Consider the following 24,545-nt stretch of genomic DNA (forward strand, 5'->3'; position numbering starts at 1 on the left):
GGAAAGATTTTGTGATCATCCATCACTGTTGTCTTCCATGAACACCCAGGACAACCTATTCATTTTACCAGTTCTCTCTTCTTCAGAGATATATTGATTTAGCTACTCCTAGTGTTCCAGCTGTCTTTTTGGATATAGCTGCAAGTGTGTCAAAGCTTGTTTGATCACATGTTGTTGTTTTACAGCTTCTGAATGCAAATGCAACGCTTGGATTAAACTTAAGCTCCTGGAAAATGTATCTTTACATTTCAGGAAGTGCCTCCAGAACCATGTCAGGTCAAAACATAGTAAACGGACTGGTTCTTTTATTTGTGATTTTCTACTCTACTCGAGCACTCAAAGCACTTTGAACAACATGCCTCATTAACCCATTCACATCCCGTCATACGAACACAAAAAACAACCAAAAAACATGGATAACATCAACACAATTTCTCTTCACTTTCTGTGAATTTCATTTATATTTATTTTTCTCAGTTAGTCCAGCACGTATAAAAAAGTAATTCTAAAAACTTGTAATTGGTATCAAACATTTAAACAATAAATATCTAAACATATAAACTATATCATAAATACAGTTTGATAGCACAGTTAGACACTGTCTTTATTAATATCAACCTGCCTTTTATATGAAGTTGACAAGAGAAAGTTACGACTTGTTAACTATACAATGGACTACTGCCAGAATGAAAAAAATGCCCATTTGCTAAAAAATTAAAAAAAATAGAACACTTGTCTTTCAGTTCCTGCTACAAGCAGAGAATCTGTCCTTCATATAAACTAGGCACATCAAATAATATATGGTAATTAATTTGATATTTTCAGATGGTACAGTTGTTTTACAAAATAATTTATGTACTAAGGAAATTCATACACAGTATAAATGTCATTATTAAACTATTCTTTGAGAACTACAAAATGAATGAATAAATTAATTTTCCCTCTCACTGACTGAGGGTACGAAGTCCACAAGGTGGCAGCAGAGCAGCTTTCCTGATAGCTTGAGTGAGTTAACCACTTCAATATAAATAAATAATAAATAAGTTAAATATTTATCAGGCTGTAAGACGCAATCTTCGACGTGCCTTGGCCCTTTACAAAGTAGTGTCTTCTCTAAAGTTGCTAATGGATCTTCAGCTCATCTCAGTTGATTCTGCTTAGACCCTAAAAATGGATGAAAATAAATACTTAATTTGCTGTACAAGCATCAATACATTTATGATCATATTAAAGAGCATAGCCTTTTTATTTTAAGCTTACTGTAAAAACAAAATGGTCTAGTATTTTATGTATAGCTTTCTGAAATATATCTGAAATAGCCTTACCCTTTGAACCAGAGACTCCAGTCTGTTGAAAAACTCTGATGCTTTTTCCTTAGGATGTGAGTGGCAGGTTGAGCAGTTGGTCTAAAAAGAAACAAAGAAGAAAGGAGTTTACTTAAATGGTCGTTTACTACAAGAGTCTGTGTACAAACTGAAAAAACAATAGTCACAATCAAGAAAAAAAAGCAATGCTGACTAATTTTTACTTACCGTAGAAGTTTCTGTGTTACAAAAGTTCAGTCCACTGATCTGCAATGATTGAAAGAAATATGCCAGTTTTAGAAATGCAGTGTACTAAAATGTTGACATTAGTCTTTAGAATAGGACTTAAGGTATATTATTATGTGAGTCCCACCCCAAACAATGTACTTACAGTAAGGGTATGATTAAGACTCTTGTAAAGTTTTTTCTGATATTTTCCACTTATGCCAAAATGTTGAAGCAGAGTCTCCCGAAAGCAAGTTAAGGCTGTCAGACAACAGCAGTCCTGTTACGAAAAGAAAAAGAAATGATGGTGAATATGACATCATGATTATCCCAGCTTACACACACACATATATATATGTCAGGGTTCCGGTTGGTCTTTTTAAATACATTTGCTTTTTTAAATGAGATATATCACACGGAGCACCATACAAAGGGAACACAACAGCTTGATGCACAGTTCTACTTCATTTACAGTTGGCTATGAAAATGAGTTTTCTTTGTTTCAATGTAAGGAAAAATATTGTTCCAAGAAAGCTATTGTTTGTAGTTTCATTTCATGACTTCATTGTAGTTGACTTTCCAATCTGATGCACACAAAAACATTTTTATACAAAATGAAACTGAACCAAACAGAGTTTCCACTATTTCAATGATAACTTTCTGTTAAGTGAAAGAGGGTTTTTTTTTTTTTTTTTTTTGTATGAATTGTTTCCCTCCAAAAATCTGGATGAAAATGCTGATGGTACAATGCAATTTTTCCCATGTGAAACACTTGTTTCTGTTTAGATACTCATTTTCCAGTGTGGTGTGACACCCGTGAACTCAGCCAGCTTGGGTCAAAGTTTTTTTGAGTATTTTATATCTGCCTAGCGAATTAGCCGTAATTTGTTTTGCTGCATTTAAAAATCAGAAATTCTGCTACAGTTATTGTTAAATCTTATCATTATTGCTACGGTTTAGTGTTGTGATCTCATTTTGAAACCATAATCTTTGTTTTGCAAAGCAAGATCAGATGCTTGGCAATCCTCATCATTCGCGGTGTGAGATAAACTGTAATTTGCAAGATGTTAAACAGAATATTGACTCAAAAGTTTTCTAGCATTCTGTCAAATGCTCAGTTTGAGAGGTGGCGTGAGGAAGTGTAATGGTTTTGTCTGCTCTCTGCTTGATTACTCATCACATTTCACTCAAAGGAAGCTGTGAGAAAATGAAAAAAATCCACTGAGCACACTCTTGAGTTGACTCACTGAATGAAAATGAATAAGCCTGACAAGAAAGAAGGCTGATTAGAATTTACTAGTAATGCAGTGCATCTTAATAAACATTTACAAGTCTAGTTATATAAAGGGTACATAATGAGACTATGTAGGATTTGACCACAAGAGCATTGCAAAACTTTACAAAATGTTTTTAGGTTTCATTGCTAAGATGTGCTATAGAGCCTTTAAAGTAAATATTGTCATTTCTATTTATAAATATTGAAATATATATGGCCTTTTTGAGGATTTCACCTTAGTCAAATCAACTCAGAAAAACAAAAATGCATGGTTTCATAGTGCAAGGTTTTAATAAATATTCTGTATAATAGTCGTATTTTTGTTTCTAATTAAACTAAGAAATGTATAATGTAGTTTTAATCCTGTCTAACACTTAATTATGTGGATTTTATTTTTGCTAAATTAAATTTTAAATGCTTACATTTTACTTTGTAAACGTTTTATGACAGTTCCTCTGCTCCTTAATATGACAGTCATTTATTTTTAAGTATTGTGATCAAAGAGTAGATGCGAAATTTAAATCTGGACCTTTATCCTTTAAGTTTCGAGTTTTACAGCTGCTTATCACCCTGCACATTTTGGTATTTCACACATCATTTGATGTACTCCTACAGTACCCGGCGCCTGACAAACTAACTACAGTAAGTGGGAGCATAACAACAATGAGTAAGCAACCACCAATATTTATCGTAGTGGTGACCATACGGTCTGCATTATTTTAGATTAAAGTAGTTTTGCTTACCTCAATATCCTTTGGTGGAGTATTCATCATGAGTTCTGTGTTCTGCAAAAGGAAGTCAAAAAAGATTGCATTAGGTAATGAAAGTTAGTTTGCTAGAAAGCAAGTTGTGAAATGCAGTTAAAGCAGTTAAAAAGTTGATGTAGATGAACTAACCGGAAAGTCGCGTTTGAGCATTTTCAGCTCTCTAAGGACTTCTTGTAGTTTTTTGCGCTCCATGGGAGATGCTTTGACCAAAGAGCAACAGTAGATTGTGAAAAGGCAAAAAACAATCAGCTTCATATTGTTAAGTGTCAGCAGCAGGCACCGATTCACCAAAAGACGCTTTACCCAAGTTTTACTGGAAATGCAGATACTTGTGTCGCTTACCTTTTTATACTTATCCCTGAGGACACAGGAAAACCACTTTTACAGAGTTGGAAAACTGCAGAAACTAGTGTGTGAGTAATGAAATTTTCTTTTCCACTGGCAGTCACCACTACGTGATCCGAAACTGGCGTCAAGCCGCGCGTGCGTGGGGCCTATAGATACTAGTGTGTGAATGTAAACTCGTTTGAGTGCACCCGACTCACCCGGAAACTAGAGGAACGGCGACGACACTTCCCATTTTCACTTTGAATCAGTGGAGCCAAAGCTTGTACCGTGTCATAGGTATTCTTTGTAGGTGTGGTATTGACAACCTGAATGCATTCACTGCATTGTGGCCACCTACACGGACAAATATCTTCGGCAACAACAGGAAACCCTTTGTAAGAGTTAATGTTTTACCAAAGAGACATGAAAAAAACCCCAAAAAAACATCTGTGTGTGTGTGTGTGTATAGACACACACACACACACACACACACACACACACACACACACACACACACACGTGCATATATATGTGTGTGTGTATATATATATGTTGTATTTTCATAGTGCATAAGGAAGTAAGCTAATATTGGAGTAACATTTGCGGAGTAGTTCTTTATGCTGCTATTTCACTCTTTTGTCTCTTACACATTTCTTTGTCCACTTGCAAGATCAAGGAAACGTACAGCGGCTTAAGAGGGTCTGCTTATGAAATGCCTTGAAACAGTTGCATGTGTCATTATGGAGCGGGCTGACAGCGTCACGTCATTTCAAAAGGATGACACATGCTGTTACAGACTCACAGATTAATGATGGTCTGCAGGGGGGGAAAAAAGAGGTTTTCTAAAGAAATGTTGTCATGTTGTAATTACATTGTAATTATTTGATAATCAACTATTTTTGTAGGTGAGGCGGTTAGGCATCTGGTCGTTCCTAGGTGTTCATTATTATCAGTAACTCTCAAGGCACATCCAAAACTGGTTGAAAAGATTGTGTCTGTTCTTTCTTCAAATAACTCAACAGCTTAGTTGCTGCCACTTTTGGTGAGCAACAGATCAACAGTTCAGTTTTATCCATATGTGTATATATAGTAAAATGCATATATTAAAAAAAATATTACAACAGCTATGAGGAGTATAGGTAATTGCTATTGGATTGCCTGTCTTTTCTTTTGTGTTTTTGTTAGTTCAAATTAATATATTTTTTTTGTACTAAAAATACACATGTAAGAAAATTGCAATGAAAAATGAAGATTCTCCAAGGATAAGCAACACCACATATTACTTATATTTAGTTTTTTATTGTCACATGTGTAAAAACTGAATAGCTTGTAAAAGTGATTGAATAAACACTCGATTCTGGTTAACTTAAACAAGATGTTTATGAATGCCGAATTAAGGGTTAAAATTACTATTTTCTTTCACTTTCAGGTTTATTGTCTGTAGTTTAACTCGCACTGGCACGAAAGCACTTCTGTATATTGGGAATTTTTGTATGTTTTGCTTATGTCAAACACATTATGTCAGTCATCTGATGCATTGGTTCACCACAGTGAGAGAAAACAGCAGTCATATTTCTCACTTTTATTTGTAGAAGTTGCATAGGTCTGTATAACCTTCTACTTCAGAAAGATCGACAAAGCCCGTGCTCAGCTTTGCTTGACTTGACTGTTGACTGTTTGTCAGGAATTATCATTGATTGCATTGTTTGTATGGTTGTGTTTGTGTTGTGCTGACATGATGTTAGACATGTCAATCATCATCACTGGGATGCAGTTTAAAAAATAAAAGCTTTACACACCTTTGCCTCTGTATCATTTCATGCTCTGTTGCCACTTTGACTACATTGTTTTGTCCATCACAGTCACAAACTTGGTATTAAGGTAACATTGTCACCATGTTGGCTGCATGAAACAACATGCAACTTTCTATTAATATTGCATAATTAAGCACCCATGCTATTGGATTTTCATGGCACTGTCCTCATGAATTCTCCTTCATATTTTTAACTTTCTAAATAATTTGGTCAAGAGAAAGAGTTTTCCTTTTTTGACTCCTGACACACTGTTTTTAATGAGAAAGGATGAGGATGAGGAGATGTGAAATTTTGACAATCTGAATTATATCCCATATTATATCTCATTGTCTGTGAGTTCAATTGAATGTCAATGCCAAATGTAAATAAAGTCTCCTTTATGCTTTCACTGAAATGGGACTTTTCATTGGGCAGTTTTAAAAGATAATGACTAAAATCCGCTTCTGAGGTCATTGTGTTTAAAAGACAAAGACATAGTCGATGAGCTCAATTTTTATTACAATAGATTGTTGTTGTTTATTATTATTATTATTATGACAACCAATCTTTAATCACAGTTATATTTTAGCCATAGGAAACCTTTTATGGAAATATCACTGCATATTTAATGATGGTCATCTACTCCACTTCACAACTTACACATTTTGGAATTTCAGATTGTATCATAGGTTAGTCAGTATGTCCATGTTCATGCTACCTCAGTCTTTCTGCCCCGTCAGTGGTAGTGCACAAGTTCTCTCCATACACACAATCTTTACAACAATCTACGGCAACCAGAAGAGAGGAAGTGAGAGTGAAAGAGAAAACCCCTCTCGTCTGTTTTCTCTCTTCGTCAGCGTAAGGGAACAGGTGGGTGGGGGCTCCGACTGGTCTAAGAGGTGCATCACCCTCAGCGTCTTATCAGGAGTACCTTCTGTAATGCGCACACAGAAAGGAAAAAGTGTCCTCAGGTAGATTCAAAATTCAAAAGAATTTCCTCATCTGGTCACCACCAGAGAATCCCTCCTAACCCACCTGTGGTGTGCTGGTTTGTGTTTTACGTCTAAGTCTTACAAAGCATGTTGACATGAGGAATTCATAAAACCTTTCCTCCCCCATTATAGAGATTAGTGGAGGAGATAAGGGACAATGCCCTTATCATTAAAGAAATGCAGTGGAAATAAAGGTGCAAGATTGTTCAAGGTGTTACATAAGCATAAGGATGTATCATTTACATTTCATAGCTCTTAGCTTCTTTTTCCATTTGCAGGTCCAACAACGGTCTTTGTGCATCATTTTCCCCATTTTTTTGTCAAATAGCTTATTTAAGTTGTAAAAAAAACTCCAAAATGTTTATTAATGATTAAATAATAAACCAGTAATAGGAAAATCCTCTCAAGAAGTGAAAATCTACCTCATTTTTACTTTACATTTTTACATTAATACTTTATCTGGATTAATGTCATACGTATTAATTGATTCACCAGTTTTCAATTCCAATCAGAAACAATAATCTTAAAAAAATACCTCTAAAAATTAAAAGTTGTGTTTAGTCATTCTGATTAAACGGACAGCCAGGGAGAAAAAAGCTGTTACATATTATTCATTACAAATATGAGTAAATTAAAGACGAACAGAAGAAATTACCCAGTGCAATTCTATTATTTTTGTATCTAATGCATGTAAAATGGTAAATGTGGTGATGTCGTCTAACAAAAATGAAGGTCCCAGTTTGAGACTGACTATCCCCCTGCAAGCTCACTTTAAACGGTTATTCTGGCAGTTAAGTCTGCTGGGCTAGAAGCCAGTTTTTTTCAGTTTAACCAGGATATCCATGCAACAGATATCCTGTTCAACACTTCCTTTCTGCATACTGGTTAAAAGCTAATAGAAAACTAGTCAGACTACAGCCAGTGGTTTCAAATTATTGTTCCTTTTTTTGGTTCCCACATGCATCTATTACCTACATGGCCATTTGATCTCACACTACAAGTACACCACAAAACCTTGGATGACAAAAATATTGACATTTGTGTATCGATTGATAATGAAATTAAGACAACTTGTTTCCTGGTACAACGTACTTGTTATGCCCACTTGAACCAATAAAAGAGTAGCGTAGGGAATAGTCTGGGGAATTTACAGCTAGTTAATGGTCATCGATTAAATGTAATTTTATTTATATAGCACCAAGTCACAATAGCAACTTTATATTGTAAGATAAGGACGCTACAGTAATACAGGAAAAAAAAACAACAACATTAAGACAACACACTATGAGCAAGCAATTGGCAAAAGTTGATGCATAACAATAGACATCTAGCTTTCAACCTGACCAGATTCTCACAAAATTGTATGTGTGAGGGAAACTTTGAAATTCTACTTTGTCTTCTGAGGCACCTCACCAATACAGCAGAGGCACTGCACTTAATTTCAAAGCATCACAAGAGTTAGTTGGATTAGTTGTACTGTAGTTACTCATTCAAACTGACATAAAACTAACATTAATTGATCTATGCGACTATGAAAAAAGGCCATCAATTAAAACTTTTTAAAACTAGTTGAAAGTGAAATGTTATCGTCAGATATCTAGAACTAACATCTCAAGCTTTTTCCAGGGAACTTTGCAAAACAATGCTCTACTGACACATGTTTTTTCAATGATGACTAACAGTCTTGGTCAGACGTGACATGCCACACTGAGAAATGTTCTTTGTGGTCAGCCAGAGTGTTAAACACAGTGACAAAAAAGTGCGGCTTGTTTCAAGTCGCGCTTTGTCTTCAACGACGTAGCCGAATGTCTACAAGAGCATACAGAGCAGCATACGTATTTACCTTGGTGCAGTAATGACATCTCACTAATGGATACAAAACTCTTAAAATTACATTAGTTTATTGTTATTAATATAACAATAGTTAGAATGTCTTGGTATCGATAGGTAAGCTGGATTAACGTCACTTTAGTGTAAACTGACATTGAGAGCTTGAGATGTCACAGAATGAATAAATATTTTAATCTGTGTTACTTAAATGACATCATATTAGGAGACTGATTTAACAGTTGTATCTGCAATGCATTAGATGTGTGTACAAGTTATGCTTATGTGCCTTTTTCTTACTTTACACTGAAAATAAAGAATAAATAACATTTGTTGTATTTTTTTCTTTTACAGTTTATTGAAGTTGGTTAAGAGTAGACCCCTGTTCATTTTTCTAAACACCATTTTTGCCACGAGTTATCAGTGTGAGGTGACTTAAAACCAGATGTCAATCAAAAGTAAATGTTTGATTTTTTTTGTCAACAAATGATTTGTCTATTTTTCTGCTACTGTATTTCATTATTACGTAGCTCGGCCACAGTTGTTGCTCATCAGTATCATAATTTGTTTTTGTTTTGACTTGATATTGCTTGCTCAAACCGTAAATGACAGCTTTGTTTTGTTTTTGTTTATTGCACGTGTACCTCTTCTTATGCATACAATAAATAAAATACGTGTCTAATACGTGCTCTTCTAATGTGAATTCATCTAATTATGGTTTCAGTATGGGTGGCATGGCCTAAAAACAAAATGTAAGATGTGTTCTTTGTCTCTTCAGGGAGTTTAAATGAAAGTTAAAAGGATCTTCATGAATTCACCATGTGTTTGCACTTCAAGCATTTGACACTGTGAGGCAGATTTATTTACTTCTTCTTGATAATGTAGTTGACTTCCTACTCCCACTTGCAGTAGTATGATTTCCTACACTGTGGTCTCCCCTTTGTGAACAGTTTGCATTGCCGTGGTGCGGAGAGAGTAGGCGCGAGGTTGAAAGTTTGCATGAAACACACGCATCTTGGCATTTTTTAAGTAAGTGTGTATGTTTTTTAATTAAAATGCTGACTGAGAGAAACATGATGACTTTTTTTGTTTTAGATGCAAGGACAAATGAAGGAGATTATCAATGATTATGAAATGTGAGCATGCTCATTACCGTAAGTGTACAGGAAGATACAAAGCTGCCGTGGGTGGGGGATTGCCTCTTCTGGTCTTGTTCATTGCTATGACAAAAGGGATGACACAGCTTGTTTACAAGGCTTGTTTATATTGTTTATTGTTCAGAGTCATCATTAGTGCATTCAAAGATGATACCAGCTGCTATTTGTAATATCAAAATGTAGATTTCGGCTCCTGTTGACACTGTCATCGGGTAAATAAGCAATCACAGATGAAGTTTGATAAATGAAGCATAACGAAACAAGCTTACAAGGCCAGTGGTAAATCAGCAAGCCGGAATTTACCATCGGCAAGATGCTGATGAAATTAGCCTGCAGCGCATTAGAGTTCAGTATGGTAACCCACAAAGTTGATTGGAAGTTTTCTCGTATAAAATGTGAGGAATTTCATATATTGATTCCAGTAGACAGGAAAGCTAAACTATTTTTCTTTTTTCCTTCTGAGTGTGACCAGATCGCACAAAAAGTGCTCAATACAGTGACTTATCTGATAATCTCATAAAAGCTTTAAAATAAAAAACTGCATAACGAGCTGTTTTTTAATTATCTTGTGACAGCAGTTTCTGTTATCAGAACCAGAATGAAGAGTTTAACTTTGGTTTCTTTGGCCTACACATAAAGAGAGTCTCTCACGCATAGCCGGCTAATTTTGTAGGAGTTTGGTCAGCAGCTGCAAAGTAGGTTCCCACACTTTATCAGCTTGAAATAGCCTAGGAATAACTTGCCTGATGGTAAATACTAGTTAAGAACACACAATAAACAGGTATAAACAAGCTGAAAGTGCACATTAAATGCTAAAAATTGTGACAGCATCGTTGGAGACACAAAATATTCACATGTTCATCGAGCATTTTAGAACTAAAGTATTTGACATCTTTATGATTCAAACAGTTCAACTTTAGAAATATTTTCCTTGCATTTCCACTCCCGTGTACCAATTTTTTAATTAAAAAAAATAAAAATATTAATGTTTTCTGTGTGAAATCTGCAATTTTCACACTTTGCAAAGTCATCCCAATGGTTGGCCCAACCCTGCTTATTATTTTATGAAAATAAACAATTCTGCACAGTCATTTACTCAGAAAAGGATGGAAAGTGGGTTATTCAAAATGTTTTGTTTTCACAAACCTGCATAAATCGGGTCACCGTGACTGATCTGACAAAAGACATATAGGAAAACTAATGAAAAGGAGCCAACGTGACCTATTTTTTTGTTATTTTGTGGAAAGAAGCAGTATTTAACCAAAGAACTAGAACTAAATTCTGAAACCATGTTCTTTGCTGCTGGCACAGTGGGGATGCAAGACAATGCCGTTTACCAAACCTGCTTGTGCGTGCCATTTGTCAACCAAGGTTTTCTCTTCTACAGTAGAACACACCTGACCTACTCATATGTTCAAAGGTAAGTGGTTAAGGGGTGGCAACGCATCTCCACACAAACCCCGAGCATTAAAATGCAGGGCATGTGTGGGAGTCAGGTGTGCAATCTTAAGATCTGAACTATAGGTTTTCTCTGTTGCAACATCTTGAAGGTCATCATAGCCTTTACATTGATTTCTATGCAAGTTTTCTTCTTAACTGTACTTGACTAAATACAAATAGGACTAAATAGTACCTTAAATAATACAAGAACTACAATGTGTCTCCACTGTACAAAATACTGATAAACTGAAAACTGACATTGCTCTTTTTAAGGGTAATTTTATAACTAATACCACATCACCATAGCAGTAGATTGTAAATAATAGAATGTCTAATATTGCAAAAACTAAACATATCTTTAGATAAATAGCTGAAGCTTTAAAAAGCCAACATACCACTGCTGCAGTCACCCGTCAGTTCTTCTAAGCACAATGACAGTTATTACTTTGTCTTGAGTTTATCTTACTCAAAGGGGGCTTGCGAGACAGCTTTCCTACATAATGGTGACACATTCTTGACCTTTAAGAGTTAATGCGATTGACTTTTACCAGCAACGACCAGACTTAAAAGGTTTAGCTGTTTTGGAAATTGATCATTTGAAGGGAAGAGAAAAACAACAAGCGGAGCAGTGGGAGTACAGAACAGGCCATGAGCTGTGAATACTGTTTAACCACAACAGTAGGGGAATAACACTCAGCTGAGGGGCCGTGAAGATATTAAGGCCTTGAAACTGACACTGTTGCAAAACATCAAACTCCAATTGGAAAGTTTTGTTCTAAAATCAAACATCCACTGTCTGAACACCTACACTTCCAAACTAGGTTGCTCCCTGCAGGTAAAGTACCCTCTTTCTTTTATGCCGTTATTAAAGTGATGAGTCTAACTGCTGGAAGAAATTTAAAATAACCTTTAAACTCAACTCTAAATATGACACAAAAACCTTTTATGCTGGCGGAGAGCAGTATACGGTGTTATAAAAGTAGACACCCCACCTCCCATATACATTTAGAGAATGCTTCAAAACAGCAGCCTAAATGTCGATACTTGTGCCTGGACACGTATGAAAATGGCTACCAGGTGACGAGACGTGCCCCCAGAATGACGTTTGGTGTTCACTTGTAGTTTCCTAATAAAACTGTTGAGCAAACAAAGCAAGACGAGGGTGTTTGAGGCCACGTTATCCTTTTGGATATCCGTTTTTCCTTTCTTTTCCTGAAAAACAGCTTTCAAATTATTATATTCTTCAAGGAGGGAGAATAGAGGTTGTCTGCTGGAGTAAAGACAGCTCATGTTGTTTTTCAGGTGGTCAAGTCTTCATTTGCACAGATTTCATAGCAAGTTACTCCACAACTAAACAGATAGATTTAATTTCAAGTCTTTTGTCATCTCTTCCTTCTCTCACCCCAACTGGTCATGGCCGCCCCTCCCTGAGCCTGGTTCTGCCCGAGGCTTCTTCCTGTTAAAAGGGAGTTTTTCCTTGGGAGTCATGTGATTGGTGGAGTTTCTCTATATTATTGTAGGGTCTTTGCCTTACAATTGAAAGCTCTTTGAAATCAAATCACTGTTCTTGTGATTTGACACTTTAAAATTAAAACTGAATTGACTTGACAGCCATTGTAAATTCTGCCTTTGTAAAGCTTTCTAAACTCTTAATGTTATTGCATTGTATAAAGAGGAAGGTACTCTGTAGCCTTTAAGGATTCCTGGTCTCAATCTCCTTGTTGTCTTGGGCCTTTCTGTCTGGAGTTTGTGAATGCACAGATTTTATCCCCAAGTCCAATATCATGCGTGCTAGGGTAACTGGTGACCCTAAATCATGTGTAGGTGTTAGGCAGATGAAGCGCTGTATAAATGTATGGTTAAGTGCTGTTTTTACTTTCAATTGCTTTAAATCGTCATTAAGACTAGAAAACATGTGAATGCCAGTCCACTAATCATGGAACCAAAGAGCAGTCTTCTACTGTGGATGTAATTTATTTGGGCCATACATGCAGTAACTGTTTGTGTAAACACAAAGCGAGTTCTGGTACTGTTTTCAGCTCTCACCTGGTGTGTGGTGTGCTTTGAACTCCAAGAAGGTGGATGGATTTGAGTCAGAGAGGGTTACATATAATGAGCCTTTGAAATACTGGCCTTTTGATTTGGCTCATCTGTATCAATTCCAAGTTTCACATCAAGACCTAAACAAAATGAAAGAAATCCATAAAAAAATCCCATATTCTGGCATTTTAAGCTGCTCCAAAACAAATATAAAAATATCTCTGTTAAACATCGGACTTGCTTGTAAATGTATCTCAATAGAAGTTCTTTTTTAACATGCATCTTAACCTCCTAAGACCCGAACGCTTCCACAGTATGCATTTTTAATTTCTCTTTGACATTTGGGCATATTGGGGCCTGATGAATGTAAAAACAAAGAATTACCAGATTTTTTTTTTTTTACCTTATTTTTGTTTTTAAGAAGAATGAGAGCCACGTATGAGGATACTCGTTTAAAATTTTGATAGAACAGTAGCAGTATAATGTCCTCGTAAGTGGATATCAGGCTATGTAGGGCAAAATTGAGTATTTTGGTCCATATATGTGATGTCCACATATGTGGACGCCAGGTCCTAGGAGGTTAATGTTAATAACTGTTTAAATCTTCAGAATGTAGCTCTCAAAAGTTCTTCGTATGTGTTTTCGCTTTTTGTGCATTGAAAACTCTTATTGCGTGGAATATTTTTCAAAAAATGGATATCTCATCTTGGGAGAAACCTTTTCATATTTTCCACCCCGATGTTCCTTCGCCGTCTAGAACAGGTTATCACAACTTTCACAATCACTGGCAAGCATCCTCAAAATAATACACAGCCGTCTGATGGTTCGGAAAAATACGTCACTACAGTATCCTGTTTATTTTAACAAGGTTCGGTGTTTTGGCCAAAACCAGACTTCCGCCGTATATGACAATTAATCAGGGGGAGAATCTTTCCTATAAGATGATCAAATCTGTAGGCAGGACATCACTCTGCTGCATGTTTTCTACAAATTAACTTTATTCTGTAACTCGAAGCAAGAAGTGAGAGTGACTTTTACTGAGTTACTCATCTCAAGTTCACGCTTGTCATTTCTGTCTACAGTAAAATAATTCAGGTTAGTCAACATCAACTTAGTCATATGACTTTCACTGTCTGAAACATTATTGGCATGTTGTGCTTTGCAGGATGCACTGCAGCTTATTACTGCACTGTATCGAAATCACCTTCAGTGAGATTTTCAAAACCATCGCTCTTCTATTTCTGCAGATTAGCAGCCTTGAGTCTGAAAACATAACTATAACCAGGAGATGCATTGTACATGCATCTCAAAAAATTAGAAAACTGCGAAAAAACTCAATATTTTCCATCAGATATTTATGGAAGTTAAAAAATCTTTACATATTTTAGACTCTAGACTATTTTTCTGTTGTAATATTGACAGACATGACATGTTGCTCAAAAAAACGGTTGAGTAAATTTCTACAAATCAAATTCAGTACATGCAAAAATATGTGGAAGATTGCTAATTTGGCATTTGTCCAGTTGTCATCATCACCTTCCACAAAGACGGTAAGCAAGAAAATGCCATTGCAGTTTGCAGAGTGCTGTTGAAACACATTAATGGAAAGTTGGCTGGAATGGAAAAGTGTGGTAATAAAAAGTGCACAAACAACAAGAATGCCTGCAGTCTTTGCAGGACTGTTATTAAACGCTGATTAAAAAACTTGGAAGCGCTTCGCAAGGAGCGGACTGAAGCTGGTGTCAGTACATCAACAAGCACGATGCACAAATATTTTGAGCAAAGGGGCTGCAGTCCTGATATCACAGCCACTCCTGAACCAGCAGCAGAACTGTAATACTTGTGCTGAGGAGAGAGAGAACTGGGCTGTTGCTCAGTGGTCCAAAGTCCCCTTTTCACGTCAATTTTTGCATTTGGAAGCCAGAGTGTCAAAATGACTGGAGAGGGACAGAAACCACATTGTCATTGCCTATTGGTGGTGGTCAGAGGGCCCGGTGGCGCCAGTGTCCGGCAGCCTCGCCTCTGTCAGTGCGCAGGGTGGCTGTGGCTACAATGTAGCTCGCCATCACCAGTATGTGAATGTGTGTGTGAATGGGTGGATTACTGAACGTGTAAAGCGCTTTGGGGTCCTTAGAGACTAAGTAAAGCGCTATACAAATACAGGCCATTTACCATTTTACCATTTACCAGGTCTTAAATCTTCCAGGAGATTTTAAAGATGCTTCCATTTCCCAATTAGCTTTAAGGGAACACAGACTTCCTTTTGTAGTAGGACCTGCCCACAAGGCCACAATTACTAGCAAATGGTTGCTGACCATGTTAGTATTGTATCTGATTGGCCAGTAAACCTGTGTTATCCATTCCATTTGGATAGATAAATGCCTGATCCAAAAATGAGAGCTGCTTTATCAAAGCAGCTTGGATTGGTTGCCTCCATGCCTCACTGCACTGATGCAGGAACTCAATGTAAAGAAGTCCCAGTTAACTGCTAAGTGTATTTCACCTACACATAATAAAATTATGTTCATCTTTTAGAACACAATTTCCACAAAAAAACAAAACAACCTTTTTCACAATATTCTGATTCTTTAACCTGTACTAGGTGTATCCTAAATCACACTTGCACATGATTTGTATAATTCATCTTTTTGTATAACTCTATGTTTTTGTAGAAAAAGACAACTCAATGAGTCTTATGTTTAAATAAAGGCTTTCATAATGACAATGTAACAGACAAATCATCTCTGATGAAATAGATTTATTGGTTTTGCAATTTTATAAAAGCGTGTGCAAAGATACAACATATTAAAATATTTCCATACAAACAAAACTAATGTTCCAAAAAAAGTTACAATACAAAGGTTCTAAGACACTGAGGTTTAATAAAGATTGGTCTTCTTCATTATCCGCAGGAACTCCTGCTCGTTGACCTCACCGTCCCCATCTCGGTCTGCCTCGTCAATCATTTCCTGAAAGGATAATAAATGTGATGTAGCAAAGGGAAGGAAGTGAGAGCATCAAACTGGAACAATTCTCACACTGACTTCAGGTAACTTTGTGTTTCATGCATGGCATTTGACTGCAAAGGTTACCCAGGAAAACCCCACCTAAAATAATACAGTTACTACTATTTTACTGTGACATGTAAGAACATACCAACATTAGAGGAACTGGGAGATATGAGAAGAGAGACAATACGTTTGGTACTTATATAGAAATGTATTTATAGTGGTTCCTCTAAGTATGTATTGTTCTTTAAATAAAAAATTCTTGGCTTCTGGACATGTGGTATTACTTTACGGTTTGTACCACTTATACAATTTACTGTAGTAGAGGTACTACAATATTTTAAATATGAGGTAGCAAATTTAAAATCAGTCAAACCAGCAAAAGGATCCCACCTGACCCCTTCAGAATGAGCAACTTTTTTGTACTTTAGTATATTTAACAAAGCCAGCTGGGGTGGCTGTAGCTCAGGAGGTGCAGCAGGTCATCCACTAACTGGAAGGTTGGTGGTTTAGTCTGAAGGCCAAAGTATCCTTGTGCAAGATAATGAACAACAAGTTGCTCTCTGATGTGCTCATTGGAGTACGACTGTATGTGAATGTTAGACAGAAAGGACTTGTGTGTAGGAAAAAAGAGCTTGTATGAGTGTGTGTTTGAATGAGGCATATAAAGTAGAGTAGAAAAGCGATGCACCGGTTCATTTACATATAAAAATGTTAATCTTTACACTATGAATAGTTACTGCAGAGTGACTTGCAGGCTCTCAAAGTACTGAGCAGCAAAGCAGTACGAAAAGCTTTGTTCTTATTAATTCATTTCATTTTTCCCAGCATTACTGAGCCCTTATCAGTTTTTATGTAAAGGAGAAAACCATATTGTATTTTTCAGAACTGAAAAACGCTCTGTTAAAAATTAAATCAGTTTACACCCACTACAAATATCACAATCTAAATTCAAAATCTTGTTTTTGTTCAAGATGGGTTTTTTTTTTCTCAAAACCCAACTTTTTGAACATCATTACCTCAGGAATCATTTTCAATAACCTGATAATACAAAATGCAATTTTTAAATGATTATATGTTTTTAATTTAATTAAGGGAAAAAAGCTATGTAAATTAACTGGTCCTACCACCCTTGGCAGTAGAAATTGCAATCAAGCATTCGAAATAACTAGACAATCAGCCTTTCACATCACTGTGGAGGAAGTCTGTCCTACCGTTCTTTGCAAAACTGTTTTAATTCAGCCATATGAACAGCCTGTTTAAGGTCATGCCAAAGCACCTTAATCAGTCGTGACTTGTGTTTTCTTTGTTGTTGTTTTTTAAGCCAATCAGAGGTGAACTTGCTGGTGTGTTTCAGATCATTGTCCTGCTGAATAACTTGAGTGTGCATACGTTCCTGGAATGAACTGATGGTCAGGCATTCTCCTTTAGGATTTTCAGGTAGAGAGCAGAACTCAAAGTTCCGTCAATTAAGTCAAGTTGACCAAAGCAGGCCCAGATGTTGCTACGATGTACTTTTTATAAAATGCTGTTTGTTTTATTGTAGATGTAGCGAGATTCAAGCCTTCCCAAAAAGTTCAACTTTTTGTGTCGTCAAGGTCTTGGAGATCAACAAGACATTTTTGGCAATTGTGAGAATAACCTTTATGTTCTTTTTGGTTAGAACTCACTCTTGGAACTTTCTTTAGATGTTGTTCTCGGTTCTTTGTGACCTTCTGGATGAGTCATCAATTCATGATTTAAAAAGGGGAGGGGGGATTACTTCTTCACACAGGGGCAGGTAGGGGCAAAACTGTAAGTACTCCAAAGTAATGAAGAATCTCTATACCTGCAGCTCTGCATCTGTGAGGTTTTCACCCAGCTCCTTGGCAACTCTCTTGAGATTTTTGAATGAGATTTTTCCCGTGCAGTCATCATCAAAGAGTCGGAAAGCCTTCAGTATTTCTTCTTTTGTGTCTTTTTCACTCTGTTCTCATCAAAAATGAATACACATATATATATATTACAAATTAAAAACATGCAAAATGTTCTTTTTTAAATTTTGCTCCAAATGCAGTCCAATATGAACATAATTTGCAGAATGTGTGTAGGAAATGAAGTGAAGCACATTTTACAAAGCACAGACATAAAGAGTGTGCATGCAGTATATTTTATAACTCTTGAATGGAAATATGTTTTGTAATGTAAAGAACAGGTGGCCACACTAAATGTTATCTATAGTTTTTTCAGTCTGAAGAAAACCTTTTTCTATGATCTACTGTTACTGTGCTATTTGTTTAGGACACAGGAAAGCCATAAAGGTGTTGGTGACTTTGCATGTACGGTGCCATGATGTATTTGCTCACTGTAGCAGGACCCATGCTAATCAGATGCCAATCAGGCACCTGATTGTCAACATCTGAGGTACCAGAAGGTCCAACAAGAGTCAAAAGCAGAACAAGCACTGGCAGAGATGATTTGGCAAGTTTTTCATGGGTCAACCCATAAATACACTAGCCTTACAAATGTGTCTGTGTGTGAGACAGGGAGGGGGAGAGAGAGAGAGATACTATATCTAGCAAATTCTTGCAATGTTCAGAATTGCTCCAAAACAACAGCTGTCGAAACAACACACAAATGCTTGATTTAGCCCCAACAGTTTTAAGGACAGTGCTATTTTCAGACAGTAAAACTTCCAACTTAACTGCAGAGAAGTTTTCTTGTTCCTTTTGGTAAAACACTCACCATTTTCAGTGTCATAATACTGAGAAAGTCACCAAAGTCAATCGTTCCAGAACCCTCTTTATCAATGTCTGCAATCATTTTCTTGATCTCTTCTTTCTTTGGTTCAAACCCCAGAGCTCTCATGGCAACCTGTGACACAGATAACAGTAAAGAAAACTGAAGCTGCTGCGGTGTTGTGACCGCGGTATGTTTTCCTTACTTAACTTTTATCACTACACATTTAACTAGAAAGCCAACCTTGAGCTCCTTCACGTCTATTGTTCCAGTTCCATCTGTGTCAAAGAGATCGAAAGCCTCTTTAATTTCTTGCTTTTGCTCCTCAGTCAGGTCGTGTTTTAAATCCGTCTTTTTCCTTTGGCTAGCCGAGGAAGTTGGTTTCCGGTAACTTGAAGCCTATGAAATACAATATTAATACATCACAAAAGCTACCTATTAAGTTACTAAGTTAACAGCAACGAGACTCGCGGTACATATCTTATTTTAGGTCATTATTGTGCTAACTAGCTTAAATGCTGTTCCGGGAGACCGAAGAGAATCAAGTTAAAACTAACGGCTTTTTATGGCAAATCTCACAGCTTCTTAAAATGTTCATTAAACATTCGTTTATAAAGCTACTTTACATAATTAAATAAATGCACACCATTTGAATAAATGATCCCGACGGGGAAACCTCTGTTTTGTTTGATGGTCTGATGTCAACAAATCAGGTAGCAACGACTGTGTAGTTTTTCTGTGAACAGACATCCGAGAGAGCCAATACAAATGATGAAAGCACGCTGACGAAACCTGATTAACCAATCACAAAAAATAGTAGGCGGGTTAAAACAGTTTCAGCCAATCATACGGACAGTTTGTTGTCGCCCAGCAACTAGGAAACAAAACGCATGCGCAGTGTTTAATCGGTTGAGCTGGACCAGGCGTAATATAAATGCCTCGTACACTATTGAAATAAGGTAAAAGTATACTCATTGAGGATAGTAAAAAGTTTGTATTACAGCGTCATTTTGCAGAGTCATTTCTGGCGGGGGGGGGGGGGGGGGGGGTTTCTGCTCTTGGATTAAGGTACAGACACGGGCAGTTTTGAAGTAAACTTGTCTCTGGTTTGTTAGCTTAGCTTGTAAGCTGACTTGTAAGATGCTGAGTGAAGTGCAGGCATTGACAAAACTCGCTGCTAGTGTTGGAGGAATAATTAATACCCGTCAGTTTTTCATGAGTAGCAATGTTTTACCTCTAAAAAATATGTGGGTTGCACCCATTATATCTGTCAAATGTCAATATGCTGATTGCCATCTGTCTGCAAATACGATTTTCCATTTCGTAGTGCTTGGCTGTTAACTGCTTAAATCTTAAAAGACACGTGATGAGGGGGTGAAAGGCCTATGAACCGTTTGGTTTCCCTGGACAAAAAAGGAAAAAAACAAAATATCAAACTTGCCAAGCTGCTATTTTAATTGCTGTTATCAGAGTAAAACGAGTTTTGTTTTTGTTTTGTTTTTTGTTTAAAAAAAAAAAAAGCCCACACTGACAGTGAAAACAGCTCAGTTGACAGTGATGACTTAGGTTAAGGCTTCTCTGCATAAAAATGATTGAAACCCTTAATTAACTAGATTAGAACTTTCTACAATATCTGTAAAGTTGAGACGTCATGCCATTAAACTAAGGAAAACAGTTGTTCCGGCTAGGTTAACCAGAGAGTTTACAATCAGTAAGCAATAGTACGGCTCCAAGCCGAGAAAGAGAATTACAGATGTGATGTTCACCTTGAACATGTTGATGGAGACATGTGGAGAAGGTCAAAACAGTTTCAGGCTGTCTTTGTAGCTCCAGAGAAAGCATACAATAGGCTGCCATGAGAGGAATTGTGGTACTGCATGAGGGAGTGAGTAGTGTTAGAGAAGTATCTGAGGCTGGTGTAGGACATTTATGAGGATAGTGATGAAGTTTGAAGTAGGAGTGACAGATGGGTGGGGGTGGGATTACATCAGGGATCTGCTCTGAGCCCATTCTTGTTCACAGTGGTGATGAACAGGTTGATAGATTAGGTCAGGCAGGAAAAGAGGAAGACAACATATAGGTTCATGGATGTAGTGAAGGAGGAGATGCAGTGGGTTGGTGTGACAGAGGTAGGGATAGGTAGAGATGGAGCCAGGTTATGTGCTATGGCGACCCCTGAAGGGAGCAGGCAAAAGAAGCAGTAGAAGATGGTCTATCATAAAAAAAAAAGAAACAGCATAAAAACAAATAGGGCCATTAAAAAAAGCTATTCCCGCAATCCCCCCTCCCCCGCGTCCTTTTAGTTTCTTACAAATCTTTTATCATTTGAGGATTACAGTACCATACTTTATAATAAATTTGAATTTCCAGGAGGTGTGCTCTGTGTCAGATTGGTGACCTCTTCAGGGTGTACCTCACCTCTCACCCTATGGTAGCTGGGATCAGCTCTTGCCCTCTTGTGACTCAAATAAGGTTAAGCAGAAGAGAATGGATGGATAGAAAAGGAAATCTGAGGGCCTATACTTAGTTACTGTGCCTTGTGACTTATTACTTTAAAAACACAAATCATGTTTCCGAACTAAAGCAAATGTTTGTGAGGACTTTTTTTTTGTTTAGAAATGACCAAACTTAAAAATTTTCTTTTACAGTTCACAGTCCTCGAATGATGTTGGGAAGTACAATCATAAACCATCGACAACATATTGGACTGCAGAAACTGTTGGCGCTGGCAGGAATCTCACATTCCTCTTTGGGCCCTTGTATAAAGTACAAGTTTATCCAAGATGACAAGAGTGGGGAGTCTGCTCTTGTGTGCTCGTGTTTTCGCATTATTGAGACCATGGAGCTGACCTGTGCAGTGGGTCAGCTTGTTTATGAGACTATTCAAGCCCACCAGAAGGTCTACCATACAGGGTCGGGATGCCTGCTGTTCCTAGCGGGGGCCTGGAGCCGTGTTGCCCTGGACTGTCTTCAGAGAGGAATTTCAGTAGGGAACATAATCTCAGCAATGTCTGAAGGGATGGATGTATGTCTGGATGCTTGCAGGAAATGTGCCGTTTCAATTGATGGTCTGGGCGTGACATCGTTAGAGAGTTGTGCTGTGAAAGTGTCCAAGAAACCCATCAAATATTCATCGCCTGCATTGTGCAGCATGCAGGGAACAATAAAGTTTGACGTCAAGACTTTGACCGTCGGTGAACAGAGAAAAATAAAACTCAGCAGACATTTTTGTGAGATGAAGTCTGAAGATTTCTCCAAAGTATTGCTACAGTCTCCTCAGCCTAAGCTTCCTGACATTGTACACATTGCTGAGGGACTGACTCATGGTTGTGATGATGCAATGAAACTTGTAGTCGAAGTTATTCAGATGCAGTCAAAAACTAATGAAGAAGATGTGAGCTATCCCATGTTTGACATTACTAAAGTGGTGACTTGTATGCTCCCTGGTTTACCAGAGGATCAGGGGTGCGTTGTATTTGGCTGTGTTGTTCTTTTATCTGCTGAACAGGCTACAGTCGCTCATCACTTAAAAGAACAACAACTGAAGGTTGTTCTCATAAATGGAGATTTATCACATTCTTACCGCCATCTTGGCTTTAACAGGCCGACAGGTATGCACCGTGTGAGGGATCATATAGATTTTTCGAGTTCAAGCAAAGAGGACGAATGGGTGGAACGGACTGTGACACATCTGTTGAACCTGGAAGTGAACCTGATACTAATCCATGGGCACGCTTGTGAAAAAGTGATTCAGCACTGTTTTAGGCATCGTATACTTGTAGTGGAAAATGTGAAGGCTTCTGTTTTGAAGACATTTGCCAGCTTGTCTGGAGTTGTTCCGGTAACCTTTGCTGCGCAACTGAGCAAGCAAAATGTTGGCACTGGGGCAAAGGTTGCAATATGGAAAGACCTCAGTAGCCACGAGAAGTACTCCCTGGCTGTAAATATCTCAACTGGCAGCAACAGCGGGCTAGTTACAGTAATCCTTACAAGCTCTATACATGGAAAGCTTCAGGCCCTGGAGGACCAGTTTTGGGCCTGTGCTTATCGCTTACACTATGCACTAAAAGACAGAGCTCTTCTACCAGGGGCGTGTGGGACAGAAATGCTTTGCATTCATCACCTACAAAAGCGAGTGGAGTATCATGTCATGTGTCACAGAGAAAAGAACGGTGAGAGAGGAACCAACCACTACAGGCGTGTAGTGTTGGACCTCATGGCAGATGGTTTAATAGATTACATATCCACTGTAATGGTTAACACTGGAAGAATTTCAAAAGTCAAAGCTAGGACTGAGGTGTGCCAACAACTGCAGGACTATCTAGGCAATGCTGCAAAGTCCCCACAACTTTTCTTAAACAGTGAAAATCAGGATAATGAAGTCTTCACAGCACCAAAACCCAATGAAGCACGAGCAGTGGAAATCTATGATAATCTGAGCGTGAAACAGGAAGCATGGAGGAAAGCCTTAGATCTTGTTTTCTTGGTTTTACAGACGGATGCAGAGATTATCACAGGCGTAGACCAAAAAACTGAGATTGCCGAGAACAGTCTCTTGCTGTTGTGATGTTCATGTAGAATATTCAGGCAAAAGATTTCACTCTACAAGACAAACTGTTTTTTTCTTCCTAAACAAAGTGATTTGTAAAATATGCTGTAAATAATACAGTGAAGGGCTTTTGAAAAATGTTATTACCCATTTTCTGCCACAAGGGGGAGACATCCTCTTTCTGAATGTCTTCAGAATTCTTTCTAAAACTTATATTAAAAAAATAATAAATAATAAAGTTATGTTGAATAACCAAGAAATGTAGTTTTTCTTATTTTTAATTAACTTGGCCTTGTGTCCTCTGTCATTATGATTCTCTATTCTCCCTGGAAATTCCCTTAAACATTACTTTTATTTTATAATAAAACAATCATGACTAACCTGAGCTAGGTTATACATATCCTTGAACACATGTTGACTTCGCACACATTTCAGGCCGGGAAAAATACTGCTACATATCCAAACCCACAATTAGATTTCCTGCTCGAGGGCTGAATTTTGTTGTGCTTCTTTGTCTTCGAACACTTGCTTAATGATATTTGCCTAAGCTTCATTAAGTGTCTCCAGTTTGGCTAGTACTGCTCACATTGAATGCTGACACTGCTTCTGTGCCAGGTGCGGCTCTTTTATGACTTTCTGTGTCATAACTGGCATGGTTGATGCAGAAGGAACACCTCCAGACAGAGTAAATGTTTTGGGTTGTCTTACTAGTGTCTGTGCTTTAAAATACATTTTCAGAGGTGATGTCAGTTATTCGAATCCTGGAAATCTTTCATTAACACTTTCCATCCTACATAATCACCTAAAGGTCACATAAATATTTTGAAAGTCTGCAGTTTGGGCAGCTTTTAGAGTACTTATACATATATAGAAATTTGTAATAGGCTATTTATACAATACCTATATTAAGATAAGTAAAAATGATTACGACTTGGAAAATTCAAGAACTGCTCCCAATGCACTGTTCAATTTGGTTGGTGTCTTGAAAAATTTCCCTTTTTTGCATGTTGTGTTTTAGAGGTGACGGTTTCAATGACTTGCGTGGTCTTCCATTTCCTCTGAGGTCACAGAGAGCAAAGCTCATTACACCCTAAAAATAGTTCAGTGAAATAAAAGTGTTAC

At 37.4% G+C, this 24,545-nt stretch overlaps 3 protein-coding genes across 7 annotated transcripts; 1 reads left to right on the forward strand and 2 right to left on the reverse strand.

Moving 5' to 3' along the window:
* Positions 1 to 403: 403 nt before the first annotated feature.
* il21 (interleukin 21) lies at positions 404 to 11,584 on the reverse strand. Of its 4 annotated transcripts, XM_076889774.1 has the most exons (9): positions 11,504 to 11,584; positions 10,815 to 10,842; positions 9,665 to 9,731; positions 3,702 to 6,626; positions 3,549 to 3,590; positions 1,696 to 1,809; positions 1,533 to 1,571; positions 1,326 to 1,406; positions 404 to 1,164 (listed from the first exon to the last, which is right to left on the reverse strand). In XM_076889774.1, exons 4-9 carry the CDS (start codon positions 3,825 to 3,827, stop codon positions 1,144 to 1,146), a joined length of 423 nt encoding a protein of 140 aa, XP_076745889.1. In that variant the 5' UTR covers positions 3,828 to 6,626; positions 9,665 to 9,731; positions 10,815 to 10,842; positions 11,504 to 11,584; the 3' UTR covers positions 404 to 1,143. The 4 variants fall into 4 exon arrangements, with proteins under 4 accessions (XP_076745889.1, XP_076745892.1, XP_076745893.1 ...); XM_076889777.1 differs by having other exon boundaries at positions 3,702 to 9,731; XM_076889778.1 differs by lacking the exon at positions 10,815 to 10,842 and having other exon boundaries at positions 11,504 to 11,560.
* Positions 11,585 to 15,891: 4,307 nt separating this feature from the next.
* On the reverse strand, positions 15,892 to 19,678 carry cetn4 (centrin 4). The gene is made up of 5 exons (XM_004553699.5): positions 19,521 to 19,678; positions 19,118 to 19,273; positions 18,881 to 19,009; positions 17,985 to 18,122; positions 15,892 to 16,117 (listed from the first exon to the last, which is right to left on the reverse strand). Exons 1-5 carry the CDS (start codon positions 19,521 to 19,523, stop codon positions 16,028 to 16,030), a joined length of 516 nt encoding a protein of 171 aa, XP_004553756.1. The 5' UTR covers positions 19,524 to 19,678; the 3' UTR covers positions 15,892 to 16,027.
* A 72-nt stretch (positions 19,679 to 19,750) lies between these two features.
* On the forward strand, positions 19,751 to 23,673 carry bbs12 (Bardet-Biedl syndrome 12). 2 transcript variants are annotated; one of them, XM_014408568.4, is made up of 2 exons: positions 19,751 to 19,833; positions 21,523 to 23,673. In XM_014408568.4, exon 2 carries the CDS (start codon positions 21,537 to 21,539, stop codon positions 23,439 to 23,441), a length of 1,905 nt encoding a protein of 634 aa, XP_014264054.3. In that variant the 5' UTR covers positions 19,751 to 19,833; positions 21,523 to 21,536; the 3' UTR covers positions 23,442 to 23,673. The 2 variants fall into 2 exon arrangements, with proteins under 2 accessions (XP_014264054.3, XP_076745897.1); XM_076889782.1 differs by lacking the exon at positions 19,751 to 19,833 and adding an exon at positions 19,914 to 19,942.
* Positions 23,674 to 24,545: the final 872 nt, after the last annotated feature.

Source organism: Maylandia zebra, linkage group LG2 (assembly GCF_041146795.1).
Source record: "Maylandia zebra isolate NMK-2024a linkage group LG2, Mzebra_GT3a, whole genome shotgun sequence".
Lineage (NCBI taxonomy): Eukaryota > Metazoa > Chordata > Actinopteri > Cichliformes > Cichlidae > Maylandia > Maylandia zebra.